Here is a 22926-nt window from a genome sequence, read left to right as displayed (position 1 = left end):
TATATGTTCTGTAGTTAATTATCTAGACCATTTTCATTTCATTTCAACGTTTTCCCATAAACCGGATCATTAGAAGTGAAAGTATCGTAAATTATCTAAAAGAATTTAAACAAAATCGTTTTTTATCTTTGTGAAAATAGTTTCGATTCATTTAATGAAAAAAGTTACACTAAGAAAAATTGTTTATTTGAATGCAGTTGTTTTACGACTTTTTGGGCGGTTCTATTTATATATTTTGTTAAAATTTTTGCAACACTGAACGCCATCATCGTTTTTAAAACAATTAACCTCAAATTCCCGCTTACGTTTAACAAATAACATAAAATACTAATATAAAAAATTAAACACATTGATATACATCGAAGGAATAGCTTCTAAATGATTCTATAATTATCAAAACCGTTATTACAGAATACGTTGATAAACTGTACTGTTCTGCAATACGAATTCTTAATCTTAATAGATTTAATGGAACAGATGGTATCATGGTAGTGCCTTAATCCATACTAACGTGAACTAATTCCCAAGATCCATCGAACTACGAGATACGATATCTATATAATCAGAAAGATTACTGAAAATCGACACGATACGCTATCTAATTCAAAAATCAATTCAATTTTCATATTTTTCAAAAGGTTTCTTAGAAAAATAATTCACGGAAGTTAAGTTTTATCACCGAATCCTTGTTCTGACCGTCGAAACTATTCACCGCGTTCGTTTATCGAAAATCGGCATACTTTTGTGGATATTACGCTAAAACTAAAAATCTACAAGACTGCGATTGAAAGAGTAGTTAAGCACACGACAAAAGTTATAAGATAAAGCCAAAAAATGCTTAACGACTTCAAATTTTCGACCAGATCTCGCATCAATAATTAATTCAAACAGGAAAACATTCCACGCCTATGACAATCTAATACGTTTGGAGATATGGCAACACTGATTTGAATATGTCAAATCTGTCATTGTCATTATGAAGTTTGACATTTTTAATGGTGAACCTACTCAGAACGTACCTATCACAATGTTATTGTTAGCAGTATTATAACCAAATATTGTTGGACTGCATTTTTATTTAATATGACTATTAACTGTTGTCTGTGTAAAAAAGAATCAATACCTGGAGATAAAAGTCGTAGTTTCCACAAGTAAATAATATCATATAAGTTTACGATTAATGTGTGTTTATTTAAATGGTTTGTAGCTTTAGCTTATATTAACTATCCTTGTTTGCATCTTTTTATTAAATTAAATACGCTTAAAAGTAAATTTTGAAATTTAAAAAAAAAAAAATTGCAGTCGTGAGATTTGAACCCGGAATGCAAAATTGATAGTCTAAGACGCTACCGACTAATCCACCGTGGTTGATATTTTAACATGTGATTGAAAGTTATTTAAAAGCTTGTTGATTCGGGGACTTGACACAATACTTGGTGGATAAACTTGTCCTATTAAAAAATACTTTATCATTGTTTAATTGGTTGTTAATTCAGCATGCACCTTTTCGTATTTGCATGACTTTACGTTTAAAAAAAATATATGTCATATTTAAGCGATTCAATTCACGGGTGAACGTTAATAAGGTCAATGCACATGCTCCATTAGACAAAAACAGCAACCCAACGCAATCGTCTCTCTCTTTGAAATAATTACAATCAATTCAACATATAAAACGTATAAAAACTTCTGTATTTTATATTAACTATCTTTATTTGCGTCTTTTTATTAAATTAAATACGCTTAAAAGTAAATTTTGATATTTAAAAAAAAAGGAAAAAAAATTTGCAGTCCCGAGATTTGAACCTGGAATGCAAAATTGATAGACTAAGACGCTACCGACTCATCCACCGCAGTTGATATTTTGACATGTGATTGAAAGTTATTTAAAAACTTGTTGACTCGGGGACTTGGCACAATACTTGATGGATAGACTTGTACTGTTAAAAAATACTTTATTATTGTTTAATTGGTTGATAATGCAGTAGGCACCTTCTCGTATTTGCGTCTTTTTATTAAATTAAATACGCTTAAAAGTAAATTTTGATATTTAAAAAAAAAAGGAAAAAAAATTGCAGTCCCGAGATTTGAACCCGGAATGCAAAATTGATAGACTAAGACGCTACCGACTCAACCACCGCATTTGACATTTTGCCATGTGATTGAAAGTAATTTAAACACTTGTTGACTCGGGGACTTGACACAATACTTGGTGGATAAGCTTGTCCTATTAAAAAATACTTTATCATTGTTTAATTGGTTGATAATTCAGCATGCACCTTTTCGTATTTGCATGACTCTGTGTCATAAACAAGCGATTCGATTCACGGGTGAACGTTAATAAGGTCAATGCACATGCTCCAGTATAGCGTTTTCATTTGCACGCCCTGTACGTAACGTGTTAAAAAAAATCTTACCTCATATTTTGAATTTTAACCGATGTCCTACCATTCCCGATTCTCCTTTGCTCGTCGTGAATCCTAGCAACCCTCATTGCATTCACGTTATCGTCTTTTTTCACACATTTTTTCATAAAAGAAAAATTGTTACGTTTTTTGTTAATTTTCTGAAATTTTCCGACTCTCAACGACAACATTATCCTTATTTTAATGTGCCTTATGACATATTTTTCCGTTTTCGCACTAAGTTTCATTTGATTTTCACCAGATGATCTGTTACATAACCTCAATTGATTATTGGAAACTATATTTTCGAGTCTCGTTGAAGGTAATGGAGAATAAACTGGGTTGAAATAAATATTATTCAACGAATTATAATTTTCTTCTGAACATTCATAGATAATATCTTCGTGTAAATTAGTTTTAGCGTTCAAAGTATTGGATAAGGTTATGTTCCTTCCTAGACTAGTTTTTTTTGTGTACTTTTGATTGTTTATTATACGCGAATGAGTTTGTTTATCATCGTATACAGGGTTCACAGTAAATTTACAATTGTTTAATCGCAATTTCTTTTTTTGGCCAGGCTTTACGTATTTCCATATATCAGATATCAAACTGCACCTTTTTCTATCCATCAATAATCTTTCTTTATAAATCTGAGGAAGACTCAACTCTCTATTTTCATCGGAAACGTGATCGCATATTGGGAAATGTTCTCTGTAATTTCTGTTAACCTCTTTAAACATCTGTGACATTCTAATTTGGTTTTGTAAACTTTCTTCAAGGTCATTATTTTGTTTTGTAATTTCGACCGTATTCGCGTCACTGTTTACAGAAAGAAGTTCATCGATATTTTCCATAGAAACTGAATCTGCTTCTGATAATTCTTCGTAGTTTCGTGCTTTTCCTATATCAAAGGCAATAAATAACAAAAACAATGGATCGTACATATAATTATACGAAAAATTTATCATTTTATCAATATGCATTGCTGCTGTAACTAATATTAACACTCAGTTCGAGTCAGAACGCTCTGACAAGCTGTCAATTTCTAAAACAACCTAAACTTGAAATGTGTACGGAAATCGTACCTCGGCATTGACAGCTGACGCATTTGAAATCAAACCAAAATGGCCGAATGAAATGTTGTTTCATCAAGACAATGAATTGAAGTGTTATTCGCCAGATTTAGCCCCGTTGGATTATTTTCTGTTACTAGACTTGAAAAAATGCCTTAGTGGTAAAAGATTTTGAGGAGAACGACGATTCTTATTATAAAAAAGACATCGAACTAGTATAAAATGTTTGTAGTCCAATATTTTTGAAATTTATTGCCTTTTTACGTACCTAACTCCAATAAATGACTTTTATTATGCACCCAACCTTTGCTAATAGTCCATTCTTTCAACCATTCCGGTTTTTTTAACGCGTCTTCTTCTTTTTTCGATTTTTTTATCGGGAGTTTGCCGTTCAACATTTGTTTACGATTTTGGGAGGGATGTAAACCGTTCGGATTCCAAGAACCACGACTAACGACGAAACTCAAGCAAAAACAACGAAGAATACTCGTCAAAAATGACATTTTTTCATTTCAGTTACCACCGAAATGCATTTTATTCTTTAGTTTTTATTTTTAAGCAACACTGTAGAAGAAATACGTAATCTGTCACTTGTCAAAACTGACGCGTGTGCCGCACTTTCGTTGGAATTGCTTTACGACCGTTTCATTAATTTATTTTTGTTAGACTGAAACGGTTATGGACATATTATATTTTTTTTTTTTGTAAAACGGAAATGTATTGTCGATGTTATTTTGTTTTGAGTTGAGTAGTGTGACCGGTCACCTATTGTTGACGGTTATGTACCTGCATATTTGTATAGTGTGTTTTAAGGTTAATAGTCAGTTTCAGACTCGATATTTTTATGTATATTACAGTTTGTTGAATTCCATACCGACTCTAACAAAAATCAACGACTAAAAATATTATTATTACGTCATTTAAATAATAATAATCTAAACTAATACAATAATTAGTAAGTGGGGTCTTCTCGAAGGAAAATTCTTGCTGTTTACGCATGTCTCGGGTCAGAAAAACTTCTCGAGATGCCTCTTCGCTATTTCGAAGCCCTACTCAAACTTTTAGGTTATGTTAAATCACAAAATCTAAAATATATGAAACAACGACCTCTAGCGTTCACGTTGGTGAATAAATTTATAAAAAATTATATATTCCGTATTCCTGGGAAGAAGATCTTTCAAATAACATCAAATTTATGAAAATCGGCTAAGCAGAACCGGACTTACAGCCTATTTTCATAACAAAGTTCCCACTCTCCCCCACCGATTATTTGAAAACATAGACTAGAACTTGTTAATCAAAAAATATGCAGAATTTATTTAAGAATTCGATTATTATATATAAAATGCCACTAAATCGGGTAAATTTCGAAAAAATTTCATTTTTCAATTTTATATTTTCAAACACACCCTCTAGCGGTGGATCCAAATTTCTGAAAATCATTTCCACGTGTTTCTCTAGGCCATAATTTTTCTCCTAAAGCTGTAAAATAACCCGTTTCTTATATATGGTCGTTTTTATTTGCCCACCCGGTATATTTCATGCAAAAACAGAAGTTCTGTAATTTTAAATAAAAACTCAACTTACCATTGCCTAACCTTGAAATTATTTGCTTTAATATTTGCCTACCACACGAGATGACGAAACGTCTAGTTCTTTTCGATAACGTCCTTATAACCAAAGCAAAATGCAAACATTATATTGAGTTACTTTCTAATTATAACTTTTCTTGAGATTACTTAAGAGAAAATGCTGTATAAATAACAATTTGATTCGTTTAAAAATCCGTTTCCCTAAAACTAGGAGAAAAATTCTGGCGTTGGCAACACTGTTTTACGGACGACATTCGCACTTTCATTTATTTTTATTAGTTCCTATTATTTACTTAATATTGACAATCACAGATACACAATTTATAAAACAATAATATAATTGTTTTTTTAATAATAGTCTATTCATAAAAACATGTTTCCTTTTCAAATATTCAACACCTGTTATGATTACTAGTATTATTTTTGTTGGTGTCCGTTGACCGACAGACGTATCGGCTGAAGGCCAAGGAGTTTTCTTTCTACTTTCTTAGAGAAATTTCATCATTATTGTCATTCTAGGTCTCGAATCGCCCCAGGCGAAAACAATTATTGATTCTTTCAAGTATTAATTCTCTAAAAATAAATAAAAGTATTTAATGGAAAGCATATGAAGTACGTTATACATCAATTTACAAGACATTTGGTTCATTATACAAGGAAAGTTTGACGATGTATTTCACTCGTTAGTTTTCGGTACATTTCTAATGTCATCTGTCAAAATTTCATATGAATCTGACAGGTATATTAGTTTTAATACTCGTATTAAGAAAATAGTTTTATTTGTTCGATAAATACAAAGGAAATTTAATTAAATACGATATTTGATTATTATACGATTATTTTGTGTATTAAACTTACAACACTGTGATAATCAACTCGCTTCGACTTTTTTTGACGAAGCACCGTGTTTCGTTAGTTTTTCTATTCAATCGTGATCGCGCTTCGCTACAGGATGACTTTCGTCAAGGTCATCCATATTGTTGTGCTCTTGGGCCATAAAAATGTGCGTTTATTATTATATTATATAATTATGATTATTAATTAAAATGTTCAAACAACTAGTAAACTAAATATATGGTACTGAGTTATGCTAGTTTATGTTAGTTGGTAAAATGTTAGCAGACAACTTCATGTATGTCATGTGTCAGTTGTCGAAGTTGTCGGCTGAAAATAATATGAAATGTAGCAAGTATATTTTTATTTATATATTAATAAAATATTTAAACTTCAAGAAAGTAATTATTATTTCAATGCAAGAAGGCTCTTCCAAGTAATAATCAAACAGTTTATTGTTTCTTGTTGTATCTACTAATTGGTTGAAGTTTATATTTTACATACAGATGTCATCTGTACAGGTTAGTTTTTCGGAAGCTTCGATTTTATATATAAAAAGTAGAAAAACCGGACTGTGTTTGTAAATACGTTGATACTTGGTTGTAAAAGTATATTTAAATATTGTTTACGATAAAATTTATTTGAGTGAAAGCATTGAGGATTCATCAGATATATGAGTAAGATTTTCTCACATTAAACAACTGTGATTATCTTTTATTATTTTTCGGTATAAAAGAATAGAAACTGACCTAGTTTAATGGGTATGAAATAATTAGAAATAACGTGTTTTGGTACGTCCCTGCCACACGTATAATAAAAAATTTGTGAAAATATTATTTTTATTGTTCAATTATGGTTAACGCATTTTTTTTTTTTCGTTTCATTCCTACAATTTCCGAAGATGATCAATTTAATCTACAGTAAATACAATCCAAAAGAAATATTTTGCATACTTAAACATTTTCTAAAACTAAATCATTATTACTACTCTCCATCAACTGATCTCGTGATAGGATGTTGCCACATTTCTTGAGCGAAAATTATAGTCGGAAATCGATTGTTATGTGCTAAATGTATCGCTGTCATATTTATATTAAAATTGTTATCGAATTATTTTAATTTAAAACTCACATATCGTTTAATAAATTTCAATGAGCATGAAGTATTGTACTAATTCATTAATTTAAAATCTACTTAATTGGAAAAAATCATACATCAATGTAATTATTTACGTTACCTAGATATCCATGCCGTTTATTAGTAACAGTAAATTGTTTTTATATTAATTACAATATTGTAGATTATTCATTAATAAATTAATACTATTATTAATGATTTTATGACAGCTAATATACTTCTTCGTAATATTTTAAAAGTGAAATATGGCAACAGAGTAAATTATTGAAAGCATGGTATTAATCAAACTGTTCTGTGCACGATGTTTATTTAAAAAATGCTTTATGTCAACTGTCAATGGTAAATATAATCGTTGCTATGGAAATTTTGATCATATTTGGTACTATTATGAAGTACCAACTTTCATAAGTCATTTCGATTAATTAGAAAAAAGTGACAGCTACTTAAGTCAAGCTATTTTTGTTATTTTCAAATCAATTATTATTGCTTGAGCTTGGTCATACATACATCGATAATGATAAACGTTCTGGTCGTTCAGTTGAGGAGCAATGTTGCCACATTTCTTATGAGAAAGTCTTAGTCGGAAAACGGCTTCTTTTAATGTTTTATCTCGTATCTCAAGTTCTAGGAATTATTTTTAATTTAGAATAACTATTTTTTAATAAAAAGAATTTTTTTTTCAAAATCATACAAACGATTTAAATTTAATGTTCAATACTAAAAAATAACAACAACAAAATCCATCGAACTGACCTTAATCACCTCAAGAATCCAAAAAATATTCAACACTTTCGATTGTCACACTTCTTTAAACACAAATTTTCGTCTAACTATCACGCGCGAGTTTTTTTTTAAGATGTAAAAGCACGAACCACTCGCTGCGGTTCGAAGAAGAGATTTGAATCTTCAGACAGCTGATCGAAGAGAGTTGAGTTGAGAGGCGCTTCTCCGCGATGTGTAGCACATATGAAAGATGATTTCACAAATTAGTACGATAGAACTACACCGTAGAAATGTTTAATAATTTTTTTATACACGCAATTATACGAGGTGTGTTTATTGAACATTCTATTACAAATACGAGGGTTGCAATTAAGTTTTTAGATAGAAAAGTATAAACAAATATTTATAATTATGTTTTGTTACAATAACATAACAAAATGGAGGACACCTTTAAGAAATTCATCCTGTAGCGAAGCGCGATCAGGATTTATTAGAAAAACAAACGAAACAGCGTGTTTCAAGATAGTGTTTAATCACCAAAAGTCAAAACATTGAATATGTCATATGTCATATGTCACACTCCATGATGGTAATGTCAGTTTTTACATATTGACACCTCGTAAGTAACTACAAACATATTAGTACAGTTCAATTACCCTGGAATTAGTTAAATGTAATAAATTGTTGTGAAATTTTATTTAAAAAACAGCGAAAGAAACTTAATAACTTATTTAACGAATTGTATAGTGGCGAATGTGAAATCCAGATCTTTAAATGAAAAGTTTTAAAAAATAATCTGCATCTAATTTAATCGGACTAATTCGTAGGAATCGAGCGGACGTTGCAGAACCGGATTTAAGGTATGAAACTAGCGGAAAATAATCTGCAAGGTTTTATTCGCTATTAGAAACATTGGATGCAAACAAGGACAATAATTATTATTAACTCATAATTTTTGATACGATACAACCTTGAATATTATCAACGATGCGTATTTTTTAGTAATTCATTAGGAAGCGGTAGGGGGTCAATTCGTCGAATACGGTACTGTTTTTAGTATACACGGTGAACGAACTTCGATAATTTCTAAAATAATTAGTGAAACTCATCGCCCTTCTAATCTCATCCTTGTATATAAAATAATTGATCAACGGTATATTTTAAAAGTTGATGAATAAATTTATAGAAACGGGTTCTGCGGAAAACGACGCGAACCTCGGCGACCTTTCAGTCGGAATGACAGTTTTAGGTCACTCGCTGATGGATGCCCAGTCGATAAGGAGACAAATTCAGGCTTCTGGTGAGCCGTTAAGTTCTAAAATATACGTTTAATGTTATAACGTAAACTGCAGGTGAAAAATTTAAAGAGTTTAAAGTATGAAAATTAGATAAAACTCCAATGAAACATCGAGTGTTAAATCACTTTTTAAAAAGCGTAAATAAATATTAAAAATCCATGCCATAGGTAGATAATTTTATTTTTCATCGTACAAAATCTCCTTCATGACTGTTTTTACAAGTCAAGACATCCCAGCAATCAATTTGTTGGGATATATGCCCCCCATATACCACGATGACGGACGTTCATGTCAAGTTTTTCCTACAAAAACTCAATGGGATAGAGATCCGAGTACCGAGGAGGCCAAACCATGTATATCAACACCTCCATCTTCAATTTTAATCGTTCCAGGTCTAGAAAAGAAACCCGGTCCATAATCCAGTTACTACCAAGCTTGTTTGTTGAGAATACAGTCGGGCATCATCTTTTTTTGGTCATTAATCAAACCGAATAAATCAAAATTGGATCATTCCGCCCAAAAAACGTTTTCTAAAATCTTACCTACTACTTTTTTAACAAAAACTACTTCTTTATATGAATTATTTTTGTTTATAAAACATTCTTAAACAACATCTGTTTCGCTTGCTGATAATAACTTCTAATATCTAATAAAATCTTCAAATTCCTAAGTTTGTGATAAATTTTTTGAATTGTTCACGTTCAAATTTGCTTTTATTTATAAAACAACGATGGCTGAACCCATTTTAAGACGTCTTCAATGTAGAAACCACAACTTTAGTATAATTGAGATTGTTTGTGAGCAAAATCATGTTGATCATTTACAATTTCTACACTTGTAGCAAACACACGTTTATTAGGTACATGAAACTTTCCATACATAAAAAAAAATGTTTAATAACTTTCACTAAATGTATTTACACTGTCATTTATCATTGTTTTAAGTTGATAAGTACATTTAAAATAGCCGTAATTTCTAATTATACCGTCAAATGTTAAAGTTTGTTATATAATTAATTTTTTTGTTTTATTATTAGTTAATTTTTTGGTGATACAATGACATAACCTCAAATTAGATGAGTACTTTTAGTCTCACTGAATATTGGTAATAATTTAACCGCAATTTCATCGAAATCGATGAAATTGATCCAACATTTCAATAATTAAACTCATTTTCGTTGTAAAATTATAATTATTTGCTTCAGTTCGAATCGACTATGGTTTTATTAATTCTAAATTAAAGCAGTTAACTAGTTACTAAACGTGAAATTATTGCACACTTACTTTTTAATCGAATCAAAACAAAATAGCAATTAATGAAATAATAAATAAATTTACCTCAAATATTGATCGGTATCTCGTCAAGTAATCATTCTAGTTCAATCCTTCTTATTTCTGTCGATAAATCACGATACTTTACAATCTAACAAAACAATAAATAACACGTTCGGTGTCCATGAAATTTTACTTAAAAATCGAGTTTTTTTATTCATCTTTAGAATATACGGTGTATAAATGTGACAGCTGTCATAATAAGCTGGAAATTCTGGAACCGTTAGTGATATTCATACTGAATACACCACTACTACACTGACGCGCGTTTACCTTCAGTTTGTTAAGACGATAACTTAGTTATCGAAACGCGCGTTAGACAGTGTAATTCTTAGTGTACAACAGTGTATCAGCAATCTGTCATACTATTAATTTACGAGTTAGACAATTTTTAGCGAAGTAACTTTTGTTATGAATTTTGTGTGTACATAAAGCTTTACTATTTAGAAAAAAATCAAATCGATAAACATTATTTGGATTTTGTTATGAGGGAATGAATCGTTGAGATGTGTTTAAACGAGGTACTTTGGCCTTGGGACTTTAAAGATATCAAAAGAATGATTTGTGTATGTCAAAGTTTTGTTTCAGGTGATTGCCTCGCGAATTAATGATTTTGAGCAGGGTCTAGAGCTGAAAAATCGTAATAAACTTGAAATTTTGCATCGTCATATGAAAATTCGTCTTTTGAGCGTGGAAACAGTCAAAAATAGGCTGGTAAAGTTATAAACTATCTTCAAAAGCATAAATATCGGCGCCGTGTTACGAATTAATGAAAAAATTATATCAAAAGTGCTTTATATTCTCCAGATTCGACCCCCAGCGACTTCGTAAACAAATAGCCGCTGTGATAAGAACAAAGGCAACGCGTTTTCGGCCAAATTTTAGAATTCCGTTATAACCGGACATGACCGGCATCACGGCGTATGTCGTGGACGAGTTTGGTACGGTAATATGTCGAAACAAGTTTGAGGGTGACTGAATACACCAAGTAGTAGTTTGAATTGAAAAAAAAAGACGTAACTTACTTGGAAAACATATCCGTCAATGTCAAAACTGAATTATTTTTCTCGAACAAAAACCAATTAGACGTTTCGATGAAGTATTGAAACACTTCAGATCCTTTTAAAGGTCTGTCCAAAGTACTGATTTTCGTAATACCACGCTCGGCGTTGGTAAATTTCAAACACCCCGTAGTTTTAGCTAATTTTATATATTTCGCGCTATACTTTAATTTTTTATTCATATTTTTTTTATATAATAAGAAACTACTTATTCATTAAAAGTATCATCGGAAACTGTTTTCAGTAATTTATTTTGACTTTTACTTTGTCAGAAGTTTTATCCGATTTTGCGAAATTCGACGTGTTTATTAAATAATATTAAATAACATATTAGTTGATTAATATAAAATTACATAGGAGGCACGTAGATGGCGTAATCATTTTTTTTTTTTTTTATTAAACTTATAATTTTCTTGCAAAAACTTTCGATTTGTGTCAATCACGTGTTTAAATGACAAATCCGTTCGAGCTGAAACACTATTTTTATAAAATAAGTTGTAATTTAATTATATACCGGGTATCCCAATAAAAATAATTAGCAACTGCCTTCCACAATTTATGACTTATTTCCATAGCGTTGCATTGAAGTTGTGATATTGACCAGACCTCGTACAACTGTACTTGATTTCTACGTTGTAATTGAATTCCGCGCTTCGAGATGCTGGTCAGTTTGACTTGCTTGAGTTTATTACTTGTTATGTTAATAACGTTAATCCAAATCTACCAAAACTCCTTATTAATTTTAACTTTTAACTGTTTGATGACATTAGCACGCGCATTCTGTCAATTCCATGTCAAATGTCAAAATTAAAAAAGTTTATATTGTCCAAAACGTTAAGGTTAGAATCGTATTCTTAAATTTATTAATTTTCAGCACTATTTTTTAAATTTTTTATTCCATTAGAATCTTTCCCTGACAGTAACCAACATAACAACATTTATATATATACAGGGTGTCCCACGATGAGTTAAAACCATTTGTATATGGTAAAATACTTATAGTAGAATCATGAAAATTTTTACGTTTGGGTTTTTTGATACGATCTTTTTAACTAAAATATTTTCGAAAATGGCCGACTTCCGGTTCTACCGGAAGTCGGCTGTAACTTTGTTATTTTAAATGAAACACCCTGTATATTAATACATTTTTTAAATCTACGTAAAATTTTAGTATACTTTTGTCTGAAAACTTTTTTCGAAAAATGTATACTTTTTGAGTTATTAATTTTTTTGTAAAAAATTTGACAGTTACAGACCCTTATAAATTATTTTTTTACGAGGATATCCTTAAAGATACGAAAATGGTTTCTGTTCGGTTGCTTTTAGCAAGGTTAGACGTATTTGAATCTATATTAAAACATGTTTCATCTTATACGGGGTGTATATAAAAAGTGTTCAAAGTTCAACTTCATAAATATCAAATTTCTTTAGTTTTTCAAATAGAACCACCCGTTTTTTTCTATTTTAATGCATTTATAGGTAAAAAATAAGGCAAATTCATGTATATTTCCTTATACCTAAACATCACCGTTATCCAGATATTAAATATTTTCTATAAATTTAAACCACACCTGCATTTCTAAAAATTTACAGAAAATATTTAAAATCTGGATAACGGTACGGTTTAGGTATAGGAAAGTATATATGAATTTGCCTTATTTTTTATCCCTGAATGCAGTAAAATAGAAAAAACCGGGTGGTTCTATTTGAAAAACTAAAGAAATTTGATATTTATGAAGTTAAACTTTGAACACTTTTTATACACACCCTGTATAAAATGAGAAATTTTTCAATATAGATTCAAATACGTCTAACCTTACTTGAAGCAACCGAATAAAAACCATTTTCATATCTTTAAGGACGTAGTCGTAAAAAATAATTTATAAAGGTCTGTAAGGTTCAAATTTTTTACAAAAAAATTAATAACTCGAAAAGTATTCATTTTTCGCAAGAAGTTTTCAGACAAAAGTATACTAAAATTTCACGTAGATTTCAAAAATGTATTAATATACATGGTGTTCTATTTGAAAACATGAAGAAATTTGATATTTACGAAGTTGAAATTTGAACACTTTTTATACAGACCCTGTATAAAATGAGAAATTTTCCAATATAGATTCAAATACGTCTGAATTTGCTTAAAGCAACTGAATTAAAACCATTTTCATATCTTCAAGGGTGTAGTCGTAAAAAAATAATTCATAAAGGTCTGCAACTGTCTAATTTTTTACAAAAAAATTAATAACTCGAAAAGTATTCATTTTTCGAAAAAAGTTTTCAGACAAAAGAATACTAAAATTTTACGTAGATTTCAAAAATGTATTAATATACAGGGTGTTTCATTTAAAATAACAAAGTTACAGCCGACTTCCGGTAGAACCGGAAGTCGGCCATGTTTGAAAATATTTTAGTTAACAAGATCGTATCCGAAAACCCAAACGTAGAAACTTTCATGATTCTACTATAAGTATTTTGCCATATACAGATAGTTTTAACTTCGTCGTGGGACAACCTTTATATATAATATTAAAAAAGAAAATTTATTGATGGTTTTAATAAACTTTCACTTACCTCTGTTCAGTTTCCTTGAGTTTCAAGTGGAATTCCTCACAATCGCACACATTTCCTCTGAAATTAAAATCCGAACACATCGAGTCGATCAAACTGGTGGATAAAGTTTCGTTTCCCGCGTCGTTAAAAGCAAATTCCGGAAAATCGAAGTAACTCCAATCCGTGTTTCCGTATTGATTCGATCGAAAAAAAATCCCCGTTTCACGTTTTCTGCGTTTTTGAGTCACGTGCAAACGAAGAAGTTTCAAGATACACATTTTTATCACTCTCGTTAAATATTTGTATTTATCGACATCGTCATTCGCATTTTCGTTTTCGTCTGTCGATCTATTTTCATTCCATAGCGAATAATAATGAAATTATAATAGAAAGTAAACTTTGCGGTATGACTGACAACGGTTATTTTAACACTGTGACAAGTAAAACAATTGTATCACGAATCTAAGTGAACGAAACATTTTTTTATGCTCGAAATAATCTCCTTCAATACTCATTTCGAAATCCTCATTAAATAATAAAAACACGGTGTAAAAATTAAAATAACAAAAACGGGTAAAATAAACAACATGGCGGCTATAATGAACCGTCAACTATATATTTAGTAGAAACCATATTGTAAAAAGTTTGAAGCGCTATAATTAAGAAACTATGCGTTATACAAAAAAAAGTTTCGAATAAAAAAGATGACAAAAATTATTATCTACAAAAATGATTTCTTCTATTTTTGTCGTACGATGCGCGGTTCGCGAGATATTCGATAAAACGTGTTTAACAAGATGGCGGCTGCCCCTATGTGACTCATACGTAAAATTATATGGAACGCCACTGTCGAGGAACTCATTTACAGTGTTGCCGCTGTGAGATAGATAATGTCTGTTTCGTTTATACGCGTTAAACTGTTTTACCGATAAATTATATTTTTAAATCGTATAGAAATAAAATATTTTTTCGTTTATTTGTGTTAAATAATGTAAAAAAGGTTTTGTTAATGTCAAATTTATAAGGTAGTGGAGTAGGAATATGACTTTCAGGGTATTATATATAAAAAAAACGTTAATTAAGTGATTACAGCTTTATTTTACACCTGAATCAATTAGAAAATAATAATTAGATGAAATGCAGTCTAATACTAGATTTTGTTCGTTTTATTTGGTTAACCTTTTACAAGCTTTAAAACTATCATCATATTAAATACTAGAAAAATGAATCTCTAATAAAAAAAATCGTATTTTCCTAAAAAAATTTACACCTTTGTGAAAAAAAAATTACGTCTGAAAATATTTTTATAAGAAAAAAACTCGAGTGCAGAATATTGATATTCAAGAACAGAAAATACGAAATCGCGGAAAATCTGACAACTACGTAAATTAACATTTACTCATTATGAAAAATTCAATGTGAAATTAACAAGAATTCGAAGAAAAACCATGAAAATAGACAAAAATTCGGAGAAAAACCATGAAAACACACAAAAATTCGAAGAAAAACTAAAAAATAAACAAAAATCGAAGAAAAACCATGAAAATAGACAAAAATTCGAGGAAAACCATGAAAACAGACAAAAATTCGAAGAAAAACCATGAAAACAGACAAAAATCCGAAGAAAAACCATGAAAATAGACAAAAATCCGAAGAAAAACCATGAAAATAGACAAAAACTTGAAGAAAACCATGAAAATAGACAAAAATTCGGAGAAAAACCATGAAAATAGACAAAAATTCAAGGAAAAACCTTGAAAATAGACAAAAATTCGGAGAAAAACCATGAAAATAGACAAAAACTTGAAGAAAACCATGAAAATAGACAAAAATTCGGATAAAAACCATGAAAACACAAAAATTCGAAGAAAACCTAAAAAATAAACAAAAATCGAAGAAAAACCACGAAAACAGACAAAAATCCGAAGAAAAAACATGAAAATAGACAAAAATTCGTAGAAAAACAATGAAAATAGACAAAAACTTGAAGAAAACCATGAAAATAGACAAAAATTCTGAAAAAAAACATGAAAATAGACAAAAATTCGAAGAAAAACTAAAATATAAACAAAAATCGAAGAAAAACCATGAAAACAGACAAAAATCCGAAGAAAAACCATGAAAAAAGACAAAAACTTGTAGAAAACCATGAAAATAGACAAAAATTCGGAGAAAAACCATGAAAATAGACAAAAATTCGGAGAAAAACCATGAAAATAGACAAAAATTCGGAGAAAAAACCATGAAAACACACAAAAATTCGAAGAAAAACTAAAAAATAAACAAAAATCGAAGAAAAATCACGAAAACAGACAAAAATCCGAAGAAAAAACATGAAAATAGACAAAAATTCGTAGAAAAACAATGAAAATAGACAAAAACTTGAAGAAAACCATGAAAATAGACAAAAATTCTGAAAAAAACCATGAAAATAGACAAAAATTCGTAGAAAAACAATGAAAATAGACAAAAACTTGAAGAAAACCATGAAAATAGACAAAAATTCTGAGAAAAACCATGAAAATAGACAAAAATTCGGAGAAAAACCATGAAAATAGACAAAATTTATGAAAATAAAACCAAAAAGGGATTGGATAGTAAAAAAATTCGCTTTTTTAGGTTATGTATATCGATGTGAAGTATGTTAATTATTTTCTTTTGCTAAAATTGATTTAGTTGTTTGTTTTTAAATTTTTTGTGATACATTATGGTGAGTTTTTATTAATTTCAACTGCAACAATAGGCTGAAACTTCAAAGTACACTCAACAATTAAGATAAGATATTACGTCGAAGACATAACCCCGAAATGTGAAACTTTTTTCTACTCATTCACCACTTTTGGTTAGTTGATTCTGGTTGGAAAAAAAAACGGAAAAAACATTTTTTTCTATACAAAAATATCGAAATTGATTTCTCAAATTTGGTAGAAAAGTCGAAATTTATGTTAAATTTACGAAAATACAAAATTTTTTCAAAAACAGTACGAATTTTCAATGTTTCTGATATAATATCAATTTTTTAGAATAGATAGGTACAGAAAAGCTACATTTTCGTCAGTTTTAATAAAATCTATTCAATTCAGTGCGAAAAAACGTCAAAAATCGAGTTTCTTCTTAAATTTTGAGGTTAGGTTAAACAAACAAATTTCACATGCCACATTTTCATATTGCTATACAAAATTACTTTAAAATAAAAAAGAAATTACGTCATAAACATAATGTCAAAAAAACGAAACTCCTTCACCCCTACACCACTACTTTGATTCAAAATATATAAGAATAATTAATAGTTCACACGACACAAATAGTTTTCAATTTTTTCCTTTTTTTTTCCACCCAAATCAACTCGATAATGAAAAATTTAGTGACAAATATAAAGCAACAAATAGGCACTTAAAATTTCGTACTAAAAACTGTACAAAAACTCTCATCCCTCAAATTCTACCAAACGAACCGACATTTCTTTGTAAAATTAAATATTCACTTCAACTAAAAAGATTAATTCCACGTTGCACCTCGTATCCTTGGTTAAAGACTCGAAAATAGCTGCGTATAACATACACTTCAATAAAAATGTCATATTTCACATTGAATAATCATATATAATAAATTACTACATTAATAACAAGTCTCAACACTTGTCTTATATACAATAGGACCTTAAAATTTATATCATAACCTATCCACAACAATATGCTGTGAATTATCATCGAAACACATCCTTAACCTCGTTAATCATCCACAAACTTCCAAGAAACTACTTTACAATTAACATCTAGACACTCCACGTCTTTAATAAAACAAAGAGGTAGTTACAAGTCGATAATTAATAATTTTTAATGAATCAAATGTTTATATTGAAATGTATCGTAATTTTTTTTTTATTTGGCGTAAATTTTTCACTTACTTTGTTAAAATACCACAGCGTCTGTTTCCGTTTTCATAACCTCATCGACATTATCGCCATCACCGTGATTTAATTCTTTAGTGTCAGTTTCTTCTGTACCGCATTCGTTGATTACGTTTTCGTTATGATGAACTGCGGCGAAATGATCGAGTAAAAAGTCTCTACTCGAAAAAGTTTCGTCACAAAAATCGCAATCGTGTTCTTCTTGCCCTTCCGGAACTTTTTGTTGATGTTTTCCTATACGCATATGTTTTTCTTTAGTCTTTTTATGTTTGAATCGTTTTTGGCAAACATCGCACGAAAACGGTTTTACTTTGGAATGTCTGTACATGTGAGCTTTGAGGTACTGTTTAACTCTAAAAGAAAAATAATTTATTTACCCCCCACCAAAGATACTACTCTAATTAGAATTAATACACGTTTGCCATATTTATCTGTCTGTAACATTGATTTGAATAATTTTATTTCAACAAATGAAATATATTCTAAACATTTCATATTGTATAAATAAATAACTTGTTTTTAATAGAATTATTATTATATTATAAGCTTTTAATAAAATTTCAAAATTTCTTAGAATTCCATATTAATTTAAAATCTACTTATATAAAAGTTGTAAATATCTGTGTATATTTGGAAACATCGCAATCTATGTCCCCAAGTTTGATAACGAATTATAGACTGCACGCTTGCGCAATTTAAAAATAGATTGACGTTTGTTCATTTATAAATAACTGTTCCATGATTACCACATCGATGCAGTTCATTATTGATTTATAATCGATTTTTAAAAAATTCGAATATCAAAAAGCAGTAATATGAACCTAAACTAAATAACTGTTTATTAATTTTTCAAGATTACTCACTTTTCTGGTTAATAATATTATGACATAAAACTTCATGTGAGTAATAGACACAAACGATTTAGTCCTCAAAATCGATTCTAAATTCTACACGCGATAGAAACGTGTAAGATTTAGATCTGACGAGCAGTTGTCACAGCGTTGCCAATCAAGTAATACCGCCAAGTTGAGTTTTTGTGAAATTTTTTCAGTTTCTTTTGTTAATTCAATTGTTAAATACTATTTTTGTGCAGTTTTGTGAAAAATAAAAGTAATTGTGATATGTGTACGTGAATTTAAAAAAAAAATTACATCATCTCAATCCCCATTTTCAACTGTAAGTATTTTTAGGTTAAGTTGAATTTTCGTATTTTCAATGATAAAAGAAAGTGAAGAACTAGAGTGAGTTATTATTTTCTAACCGATTACCGACCCCATTTTGCTCTACATGGAGCACGAAAATGTCGAAATCATTAAATTAAAAGTAAATGTTTGGCGTCTAGGATATTGTTGCAAATGGCGGACGAAAATATCTGCTCTACCATAGGCGTGCTATATAAATATTATTTAGTAGTGATCAATATAAAATTTCAACAGAGGAAATATTTTCAATTGTTGATGTCTTACAGTTTTTTTATGGACTCTCAATTATTTCCATTTCTTTATAAAAAACATGCCAGATATGTTTTGAGGGTTTCCAAAAACTAGGGCAAGAATTTTTTAAAATCCAGAGCTTTGTTTTATAGCTAGAGGTGTCGCAAGGATCCCAAAAGCTATTGAGAGCTTTTTTAGGTGTCTTAAGGACTCCAAGAGGTAGAGCAAGCATTGTTTCAAAGTTAGAAATGTTTGAAGGATTCTCAAGGATTAGGGTGAGCTTTGTTTCAAAGCTAGAGATATCTTGAGGTTTCCCAAGGACAAGTGTGATTTTTTTTCAAATCCAAAGATGTTCCAAGGATTCCCAAGAGCTAGTATGAGCTTTATTCTAAATCCAAGGTTTCAAAGCAAAGTTTCTTAAGCTAGAGGTGTCTTTAGTATTCCAAGGGATAGAACAATCATTTTCGTAAAGCTAGAAAGGTTTAAGGATTCCCATGGATTAGAGTGAGCTTTGTTTCAAAGCCAGAGGTGTTTTGAGGATTCCCAAGGGCTAGTGAGAGCTTTGTTTTAGATCCAGGGATGTCTGGAGGATTCCCAAGGGCGGAGTGAGCCAGAGGTGTCTTAAGAACCCCAAAAGATATTGAGACCTTTTTTTCAATGCGAGAGGTATCTTAAGTATTCCCAGTAATGTCTTGAGGATTTTTAGGATACATTGAAGTTTCCCAGGGTCAAAAATGATCCCAGTAGAAATGTATACATATTATATGATCGCACCTCGTATAAATTGATAGAAAAAGTTATTTTTAATTGAATTTTGTTGACTTACCTAAATTTCTGAAGACAAATTTCGCACTGATATTTTTCTTCTGTAGCATGACTTTGGCTGTGAGTGTATAATCTTCTCGAAGTTTTGAATGTTTTAGCGCAAATCTCGCACTGAAACTTCCTTTCTTCGGAATGGGTAGCGATGTGATTTTTGAGACTAGTTTTGCTAGCAAAATAATTATTACAAATATCGCACTTGAAATTCTTAGCGCCGGAATGTGTGTTTGTATGTATTTCCAAATTATATCTGAAATAATGGAAAATTAGAAATTTTTGTGAAAAAAAAAATTATATTACCTGGATGAGAAAACTTTATCACAAACTTTACATTTGAAGCATTTATCGTGAGTTTTAATGTGGTTTCTCAATAATGCCTTATTGATGAATTCCTTTTCGCAAATGGGGCACTTTCTTTTCTCGTCATCTTGTTTGTGCTGAAGACGGAAATGTTCCGATAAGTTTTTGGCTTTTTCAAAAACTTTCTGGCAGTATTCACATTCGTATTTGGTTTGCTGGCTGTGTTCTTTAATATGCTTATTATAAAGAAAACGATCATGAAATACCTAAGAATAATAAAAGAATATTACCTAGTATATGAATCACTACATTTCAAATACTTACCTGACCGCAATGTTCACACTTGCAAGGCGCATGAGCTCTTTTAATATGCCTCTTGATCCTGTACATCGAAGGGTATATTTTACCGCAAAATTCACACGGAAATTGTAATTCATTGTGAGTACTTAAATGACTCTCTAAACCACGTTCGGTATTGAAAGCTTTGTTACACAATCCACATTTAATTTCGGCTTTTTTCGCGTGCATCGACATGTGGAGTTTGTGCTTGGTTTCGTCGACTGAACTGTGACCGCAAACCTTGCATTTAAAATCTTCAATTATCTTCTCATAATGCACAAAACGGTGACTACGTAACGAAGCACTAGTTCTAAATTCCTTTCCGCATTTCGCGCATTTATAAATTTCGCTAGTATTATGGCATCTTTTGTGTAAACTAAGATGGTTCTTTGAAGCAAAACATTTGTCACATTCTTCACATTTGTACGGTTTGAGACCCAGATGCTTGTTAACATGTTCTTCTAGCACACCGAGACTCTGTTGAACTTTATGGCAAATGTGGCATCTTCTCTTTTCTATATAATGATTCTTTTTATGTAATCTGTATTCTTGATACTTGATGAAAATGTCTCCACATATTTGACACTTGTACACAGTCGTTTCGTTTTCAATTATAGTAAAATCGTCGTTTAATGCATTCAATTCTTCAAACGATATATTCAAGTTTTCTTCGTGAATATCTACGATATTATCAGATACATCCAAGTTATATTGCTTAATATCGATATCCCCGTATAATTCCGACTTTATTTCAGTTTTTATCACATTTTCGCTTGAGGAACATGCTGATGGTTCTATTTTAACTTGTGGACATAGTTCTTCCGGTAAATCAACACTTGAATTATCTGTTTTTAGGTCATTTTCAGTTACAGGTTCTATTTTAACTTTTACTTGTTCTTGTTCGTCATTTGATTCCAATTTTATTTCTATTGGCATCATATTTATGTATTTAAACAACTTTAATATTCAAACAAAATATCTACGTCAGTTATTTTTACTAAATCATTTTTTACCTGTTTCCTAGCAAACAACAAAAATTGTTTACAATCTTGGTAACCATAGATTTTTGCAATTTACATTGGTTATACTGTTGAATAGTTATATCTCTATCTACTTCCAATCGATTACTATATCTATCTCATTTTAAATTGACAAAATCGAATGTTATGGCATATGAATACATTCAGTGTAATATATGTTGCATAACTTCGAGAATGAAACGTATAAAATTATAAATGAAAAATCATTTTATTTAAATCCAAAACGTAATACATATCACTATAGTAATATAGATTGAAAAATCTCGTATAGTAACAACAAATATTATATAATTATAACACATTTTAATTTGGAATTGTATTACTGCAACCAAGTGTGCTCGATTATATTGCTGGTTGCATAGCTAGTCGTTAAAATCATCAACTATTACTACCAGATGAATCATCACCATTCATTGTTTTATAAAATATTATTACTCTATTGTTTTATATTTCTCGTTGTTTCCATGTTGTGTTAACAGTTCTCTATTATGTAAATTACCTGAAGGATATTATATCCAGTTTTTAATCTCTACGACTTTTGAATCTTTAAAAACACACGGGCTCCCGTTCTATTTTTTATTATTTGACAACAACGTGAAGGGTTACCAACTTTTTAGACTTAACTTCCCTGTCTGATAAATGTTAATCGTATTTTACGCCTAGTTTCTTATTTGTTTTTTGTTGACTATAAGAATTACTAAAAATCTCGTCATCATCTTCTTATATTTTTTACAAATATCTATTTCTAGTATCCTTTTGAAGCTGGTGTCATAAATTTACGGTTAGACTAAGATAAACAAACAGTTAGAGAGAATTGAGCAATTTAGTGAATGGTGAAAATCAGCTGATGCCCGATTAAAAATGGCCGTCCTGGGGTAAAGAAATGTTTATATGTGGCTTATGAAGTTATTTGTTAAATTTTAGACATTATTATTTGCAATTTTATTGAGAAGTGTCTTCTTAAAAGGTTGTTACGTCTAGAAGTACGAAATTTTCTCCCGAAAACGTGACTTAGTTGATTTTTTTTACTATACAGTGTTGTGCTTAAAGTAGGTAAGCGGTAAATATAGTCTGAAAA

The 22926-nt window shown here is 30.1% G+C and overlaps 3 protein-coding genes across 7 annotated transcripts in view; all 3 read right to left on the bottom strand.

Annotated features, from left to right (window-relative positions):
* The window catches only part of LOC130899721 (espin), a 54977-nt gene extending 40582 nt beyond the window's left edge, over nt 1-14395 (bottom strand). For 3 of the 5 annotated variants that reach the window (XM_057809871.1, XM_057809872.1, XM_057809873.1), the window contains exon 1: nt 14026-14395. In XM_057809871.1, coding sequence (XP_057665854.1) covers nt 14026-14282 — 257 coding nt within the window. In that variant the 5' untranslated portion in view covers nt 14283-14395. Of the gene's footprint in view, nt 1-7794; nt 8125-10399; nt 10562-14025 lie in introns of those variants that run through there. The other 2 variants (XM_057809875.1, XM_057809874.1) reach the window with 2 other exon arrangements.
* LOC130899725 (uncharacterized) lies at nt 2203-6061 on the bottom strand. Its single transcript, XM_057809881.1, has 2 exons — nt 5929-6061; nt 2203-5643 (listed from the first exon to the last, which is right to left on the bottom strand). Exon 2 carries the CDS (start codon nt 3386-3388, stop codon nt 2414-2416), a length of 975 nt encoding a protein of 324 aa, XP_057665864.1. The 5' UTR covers nt 3389-5643; nt 5929-6061; the 3' UTR covers nt 2203-2413.
* Nucleotides 14396-15082: 687 nt separating the features above from the next.
* LOC130899719 (zinc finger protein draculin-like) lies at nt 15083-21913 on the bottom strand. Its single transcript, XM_057809869.1, has 4 exons — nt 20794-21913; nt 20470-20735; nt 20174-20419; nt 15083-18267 (listed from the first exon to the last, which is right to left on the bottom strand). The coding sequence occupies exons 1-4, from the start codon at nt 21745-21747 to the stop codon at nt 17916-17918; spliced, it is 1818 nt and encodes a 605-aa protein (XP_057665852.1). The 5' UTR covers nt 21748-21913; the 3' UTR covers nt 15083-17915.
* Nucleotides 21914-22926: the final 1013 nt, after the last annotated feature.

This window comes from Diorhabda carinulata, chromosome 11, assembly GCF_026250575.1.
Source record: "Diorhabda carinulata isolate Delta chromosome 11, icDioCari1.1, whole genome shotgun sequence".
NCBI classification, from domain to species: Eukaryota; Metazoa; Arthropoda; class Insecta; order Coleoptera; family Chrysomelidae; genus Diorhabda; species Diorhabda carinulata.
This window is presented reverse-complemented; position numbering and strand designations above follow the sequence as displayed.